We start from the raw sequence: 7,576 nt of genomic DNA, 5'->3' as shown, positions 1-7,576 counted from the left end.
TTCCTGCATTATTAGTCATGATTAATAAACATACTCAGACACAATTTTGAGAATTATAACAACAAAAAACAGCAAAAACTTTTTTACTGATTATCTAATAAAAAAATACTGTTGCAAAAATAACTTTTTTATTAAAGGTGGTAGATTTTTAAATAATTTTATTCATATGTATAAACTGATAATATTATCAGGAGACGCGGTAGTGTCTCCGGCTAAGTTAAAAAAATGACACTACTAAATCTCTTATCCTGCGCGCACAAAGTCGATTTTTCGGGGGTTTGTAGCAATTAAAATATAAGAAATTTTAAAAAACACATAGCATATCCTGAAAGATGGCATCGCCACGAGTAATTTGAGCCGGACAAATTAAAATTGGTTCAGCCGTTCCGAAGATACAAGCGATCAAAAAGTGATGTTTTCCATATTTTAATAAGAAACGTCGTCTCCTTCTACTCTTCTGTTCGCCAGGGGCGGATAGAGAATTTGCGAGGCCCAGGGTATTATTTATAATTTACGGGAATTTCTCGCATCAGGTGCCAAGAGTCGACGAATTTGACTTTCGCGAGTTGCACTACGAGAATTTTTCGCACCAGGTGCCAAGGGTCGACAAATTCGACTTTCCACAGTTGCGCTACGTGAATTTCTCGCACTAGGTGCCAACGGTTGACGAATCCGACTTCCCCAAGTTGCACTACGAAAATTTTGCAAACGAGAGAGAGAGAGAGAGAGAGAGAGAGAGAGAGAGAGAGAGAGAGAGAGAGAGAGAGATATTACATATTTTGATATAAAATCTAAAATCTCTTAAAATATTTAGTTATCGATAATCTTACCATAATATTTTTATGCGCAAAATAATGAAACAAACAAATTCGTGTAAAAAAACGCATTATTATTTTGAAAAAAAGTATGTAATTTACAATGTACTTTTTTTAACAACTTGGCGCTGCTACGCCTTTATACCGCTTGATTTTCATTATTCTATTCATAAAAGTATTACGGTAAAATTATACAGAACTTAATATTTTCAGAGATATTTTAGATTTTATATCGAAATATGTCAGATTAAGATATAAAATAACTGGAAAAGTATAAAAAAAAACTTCTAAAAAGTATGAAAAAGAAAATTATATCCTTTAACCTTGTTAATATTTTATTAACAAATAAACTGCCATGTAATAAAATTTTATTGGTATTAATGAACGAAGAACTTCTTATCGACGTCGACGTCAATCCAGTCGCAAAACTTATAATGTAAAAAAATTTGGTTAATATGTTGTTACGTCCTGATAGATGTAGAATTTTTTCGTTGGGCTAGGCGATCAACGTAAACGGGCCTGACCGCACGAGCCGAGCGGCACGTTTAGGACTTGCGACGGGTCAGCGACTGGAAGTCGTTTTTACTCCGTCAACAAGTCAACCGCTCGTGGTTCCTTTTTTAGGTCAAGGAATTGAATCCCTTTTACCCGGGACGGAACCTTTGTGCGCAATTTGAGAGGGAAGGTGTGAGGGGGTGACGAACGAGAAGGGTGTGGTTAAATGAAAAAGAACAAAAGTTTAATTTACTAAAGACAACATTTTAATTTTATTGAATTTATAATTAGGATACAAAAACTTAATTCTTAATCGCATGTGTTAATAATTTTATTTGTGTATTCTTTACAATAGTGTGTGTGTGTGTGTGTGTGTGTGTGAGTGTTTCATTTTTCCGGAGGGAAGACAGAAGAAATAATAAAGTAAAGAGGAATGAACTGACTTACTCGTTGCAGGATAGTTTCGGATCGGGTTGAATATGTTCGGTGGTTCTGAGCAGGCGCCCCGTTGAGGGATGGTGTGTAGGCGTCGGACCCTTTGTAAACGTGTGGGCACCCTGCTGCGGGATGGTGTCGTCAGGGTGATGGACCCTCTATTTGAGATGCACCACTTGGTCGTGACAAAGTATCGACCCTTTTTTATTTCGCGGCCCGAACTACTCGAAAACTGTCTGAAGGACTTGGCAAACTTGCTTGATGAACTGAGTGACTAATTGTGTATAATTGCGTTTAGAGCCACCAAAACACGGGTTTTTATACCCTTTCCTTGGGGTGGATCCATTTGGAAAATCTTAGGTTTTTGAAGCGGGGATCGAATAGGAATTAGTCTTGTGAGAAGATTTTTAATGTGGGGGAGAGTGGCGTCATTTTTAGCTAATAGGATTAGGTTTAGGTAATTAAGTTACTTGGAATGGGGATAGGAAGAAAGGGGCCCTAACGAATAAGGAATAGCGTCGTTTCGGGTCCATATGCGATGGGGGTAGGTTTTTGAGGTGGCGTAACCCGGTTGGTGTTAATTAATATAGGTGGGGTGCATCTCAGTGTCTTAAGATCTAGGTGGGCGTAGTCTTTAGACCGTACGATGGAACGAAGGGTGGTCTATAGAGGCGCTTACCCCGATTCCCGGCTTCCAGATTGGAGGGTTGAGAATCGGTATATGAGTTCGCGAGGCCTTGGGTCACTGATCTAATAAATTTGACAGTTTACGACTGTCGCGTGGCCCTGGGGTCGCGTGGAGAGTGCGATTAATGCATCTCGGTTTCCCAGACCTACTGAACACGTACACCGTATCAGGTGTCATGCCTTCTAGGCGTGCGACTGTGGTCATTGCCCGATCGTCACTCGGTAAAATCCTATCTACTAGGGTTCCCGTAGGCGGAATCCAAGTATATGGCTAGCTGGTGCTAGTTTTTATTTCTTACTTTAAACATCTGGAGTCGACTAAAGACTCCGGTTACCGCAAGTTTTGATTTTTATGATTTTTCTGACGACGATAGGCACGCTGACCGACCAAAGTATTTTCAAATATCTATCCCCCTTGCTATTTTTCTCTGTGAGAAAGTTCGAGCTCATGGTGTCTCGTGAGAAAAACAGCTCTGGCGTTATAATATTCTTTAAGAGTTTTTGTTGGTCCCGTGTTTACTAGGTCTGGTATTTAATAAAAAGAAAAGAATCGTGAAGTCTGATCAGGACGTAACACTATCAAATAATATAATAGAAAGGCATTGAGAATCGTCGCGGGATGTTAGTGCAAAATTATTTAATTTTTCTTAAAGAAATTAATTTATTAGTCTACGTGAGACAGTTAAGTTGTACACCGATCTCTGGTTCGAGATACTTAGAGTGTACGAAAAGTTTAGTACATTGTTCTCACATATAGAGAATCATTATGTACTGATAGAAATTATTGGAAAAAAAGGAAGAGAGAGCCTTTCCATTATATGTATTATTTTTGTTTTAAATCACGCGGGCATTATGACGCGTTCGTCCTACAGAATTGTTGATTTCCTAATCTAGGAGAGATAAATGTTAGAAGCGTGGGGTCTGAGTAGTTTAGTGGTCAGAACATTCGCCCGGCAAGCGGAAGACCCGAGTTCAAACCTCGGTTTAGCCACTAGCGCCCTGATGTTTTTTCTCTCTCTTCCTTTCTTTTCAATAATTCCTATCAGTACATAATGATTCTCCATATGTGAGAACAATGTCCCAGTCAGCAAAATGTTAGCAGCCTACCGGCAGTTTGCGAGCAGATTCGCTCAGAACTTGGCAGCAGATACAGTGCCATCTGTGTCCGCATTAAGCTCGTGTTCTGCCGGCAGAACCTGTCGACATAAGCTGACAGCAGATTGGCAGCAGAAACTGAGCAGGACCTGCACAATGCAATTTGATGTCAGATTGACGGCAGAAATCGAGCAGGATCTGCGTAGTGGAATTTGATGTCAGATTGTCGGCAAAAATCGAACAGGATCTGCATAGTGGAATTTGATGTCAGATTGTTGGCAGAAATCGAGCAGTATCTGCCGTCAATTTAAATGGAATAATGACATTAAATGTTTAATTAATTAAATGTATGCAATAGGTATGTAATATATTTACTTTAAGATAAAAAATATTACAATTTTTTTTACAAATTTCAAAAAATTATAAGTTATAAAAAACAGTTTTTATTTTATAAATTTAATATTTTTGCACATATATATATGCAAGAAAATTTTGTATTTGTAACAGAAAAATGACTAAAAACTGTAAATAAATAAAATATATACATAAAATATGTACATTTTACTTATTCACGGTTTTTAATCATAAACAAAGTACAAAAAAGAATAAAATGCACACATAAAATATATATATACACAATCTAAAATAAGCATTAAATTATTTTAGATGTATACACATATTAATTTAAAAATAGAGACATTAAATACGCATCAATAAATAATTAACTTATATAATAATATTAATATTTGATAAAATTTAGATTACATTAATTATGTTTTAAAATAAAAGTTCTATAATTAATATTACATATGTAGATATCAAACGTTTACAAAAAAATTTATGTTATAAAATACAAGTACACATAAGAGTATTTTCAACATATAATAGAATTTGATGTTGAAAATACTACTATACATATCATAATACAACACAATAGTGCTACAAAAATAGTACGTATACTATAATATATGCTGTTGCGGAGCAGTTTATGCGAGGAATATGCAGCCGGGTTCCGAAGATCTCGTTATCTCGTTGATCATTGAAGCAACCTGAAAAATACACACAAAATATAATTTAAGACGTGCATATGGAGAAGAATACTAATATTTTAGCACTGAAAAGTGTTGATAAAAATAGAGAGAAATTATTGGCACTGAAAAGTGCCGATTAATATGCAAATAATGTTCCACCATAATAAATTGATTCCACCAAATTAAAGTGGCACTGAAAAGTGCCTATCTTCGCGACCACAGCGAAGTCTACTGAAAGAAAAGCTGAAAATCTAAAAAAAAAACAAATAAACATTTTTATATATTAGAAAGAATTCAGGAATATAATTGAAAAATGTTAAAAAGAAAATTTGTACTTATCTTTACTCTATAAAGATCGTCTGCGCGTCTGCTCGTCTTACGCATCCTTACTCGTCCGCTCTTTCATCTTCGATCTGTTCAGGAACATCGTCGCTCCAAAAATCATGCCTGTGATTGTCTGTTCGTGTGCATCGCTTATGCGCCTTACTTCTGCATCTCTCCTTGGCCGTTCTAAGAGCTTCTCGTATTTGAAGTTGAAATTCTGACCGAGTCGGCTTATCGAAATAACGATTGCTGCTTATCGCTTCTGAAAAAAAATATGCAAGTTACATTATCATAAACAAAATACGTAATAATATTAATGTGTCTCAGTATACAGGTGTATGCTGAGAAATAAAAAGATCGTACCATAAATAGCGATAACAAAGCGGGTATTATATAACGGCCGTTGATCTTTTTCTCGACCCCACCAAGTGAATGACGGCGTTACCGAGTCCTGTAATCCCTCCTTCAGGCACAGATTTACCGCTTCCTTTAAATTGAATCCGCCGATGTATTTGAAATAATTCACCTAGATATTGAAAAATAATGTTAATGCATATTGCATATAAAGGACAAAAAGTTTTTATATCTGTTTACTTACAACTTCACGAAAATCGTTATCGTCGATATCTTCAAAAGCATCCATTTCGATCACGGATGATATGGGCAAACAGGCTGGCTTACGCGGTACGCGATCGCGGTCATTGTTGCTTTGCACGCATTTCAAAAGGTTGTGCAGCAAACCATTCATTCTTCTGTAAATAAAATATAATAAAAGCATCTATATATACAGAGATCATGTTAATAGATATGATACATTAGATTTACTTACTTGAGCTCGGCATCAATGCTGCTCAATTTTTCTTGCGTTATCCTGCAAACATAGCACAAGTAACGTTGACATTCTTGCAAATATAATGAACAAATTTATTTAGAAATCACTATTTCTATAAATATTAACAAATTTACCGTTTGTAGTCCGTTCCTTCTGTGAATCGTGGAATTTCAGTATGATTCACCTGATACTCGTTTATTTGAGAAATACTTTCCTGTGCCGGCTATGTTCTTAATTTATTCGGAAACTGAGTTGTATTCTGAAACTGATATGTATTATTTGTAAAAGTAATATTATCTGTACTATTAGCATGAATAGTATTATCTATATGATTAGCTATGGAAGAATGAGCGGGTAATGTATGTATCGAGTGTGATGTATCGACGGCGTGAATAGATGTGTGAGGATGTGATGTTAAATGTGTTGCAGTGGATGTATAAGGTTGAATGTTTGTTTGTGATTGCGTATGGATAGGAATGTATGATTGTGTGTCTGTGTGTTCTTGTGTATAAATATTAGTATGAAAAGTATTCTCATCCATATAGGTTGAATTATCTGGGTTCTTCAAAATTCCTTTGAGATGACCGATATCCTTGTCGATGTCTCCAACCGTAACGATCTTTAATGGGATCTTCTTGCGTTTTGGTAATTCGTCATCGGAGGAAGTGGTCTAATAGCGGGAAGGTTTTGCAATGCTGCGCTTCGGTCGTCCCTCCATTTCCTTATAAGCAAAAATACATACATATATTAATGAATACCGCATAATATATATAATATTGAATTAAATAGTTATTAAATCTATCTAAAAACAAATAAAATTATACAATATGCATCATCTTTGAAAGTAAATAAAACGCATATGTTGCATTATACTTAATTTTTTCACACAGGCATTAAATGTAAATTAAGAAAAAAAACTGTTAAAACTGTTAAAAATATTCAAACTGTGCACACAACTCAAAGTGAGAAAGCTAAGTAAAGCTATTAAGAAAAACTATAAAAAAAAACCTATCAAGAAAAACTATTAAGAACAAAAATTATCCTGTTGCAACATGCATATTTTGTGTGTGTGTGTGTGTGTGTGTGTGCGTGTGTGCGCGCGCTCGCGCGCGCGCGTGTGTGTGCACGTGTGTGTGTGTAATTAATGGAAATATGTAGTATGTACATGTAACATTATGTAACAGTATGTATATGTAACATTATGTATTAAAAGCAGCTAAAGAAAATAACGACAAAGGCAGAAGATTGATGCAAAAATGATGATGCATCGTGCTTTTCAATAGCAAACATTTGTTTTCGAAAAAGAGAAAAGAAACAAAATAACAAACCAAACAAGAGAATAGAAGATCTTAAAGCACAAAATTCATGCAGAAAATAAAACCATAATTCTTTAATCTACAAAGATGCTTGTAAAAAATTTTCGCAAGAGTATATCTTACGCCTTCTCGCTATGTACAATAGCAGCGACAATGTATTGAGGCAAATGATCTTCATTACTGTCACTATCATCCATCGATATAGAATTCCAGAAAGGCATTCTGTAACATTTAGCATGGACTTCATCCAGATTAATATAAAAGATTTCATTACTCAACGTGGAACATTTATATATTTGAAGAGCCGAAGATAATACACACACACACACCAATGTCATAAAAATCTTCAACCTGTAAAAATTTTTTGACTGCCAAACGATACAAATTATTGTGTAGACTAATATTGCAGACAATGCAAATGGATCCATTACGTAAAATGCAGCAACTATCACGTACATCTATACTCAGCAATATTCCGTTAAATTTAATTTTACGATACTGATGACAATTACTATCATTATACAATGCGGATACACGAATTGACGA

The 7,576-nt window shown here is 35.3% G+C and overlaps 1 protein-coding gene across 1 annotated transcript; it reads right to left on the bottom strand.

The window, feature by feature from the left end:
• Positions 1–3,881: 3,881 nt before the first annotated feature.
• LOC136997732 (uncharacterized) lies at positions 3,882–6,833 on the bottom strand. Its single transcript, XM_067348841.1, has 5 exons — positions 5,849–6,833; positions 5,712–5,753; positions 5,481–5,634; positions 5,246–5,408; positions 3,882–5,144 (listed from the first exon to the last, which is right to left on the bottom strand). Exons 3-5 carry the CDS (start codon positions 5,628–5,630, stop codon positions 4,945–4,947), a joined length of 513 nt encoding a protein of 170 aa, XP_067204942.1. The 5' UTR covers positions 5,631–5,634; positions 5,712–5,753; positions 5,849–6,833; the 3' UTR covers positions 3,882–4,944.
• Positions 6,834–7,576: the final 743 nt, after the last annotated feature.

Source organism: Linepithema humile, chromosome 2 (assembly GCF_040581485.1).
Source record: "Linepithema humile isolate Giens D197 chromosome 2, Lhum_UNIL_v1.0, whole genome shotgun sequence".
Lineage (NCBI taxonomy): Eukaryota > Metazoa > Arthropoda > Insecta > Hymenoptera > Formicidae > Linepithema > Linepithema humile.
Note: the sequence above shows the minus strand (reverse complement) of the source record. Positions and strands in the feature narration are given on the sequence as shown.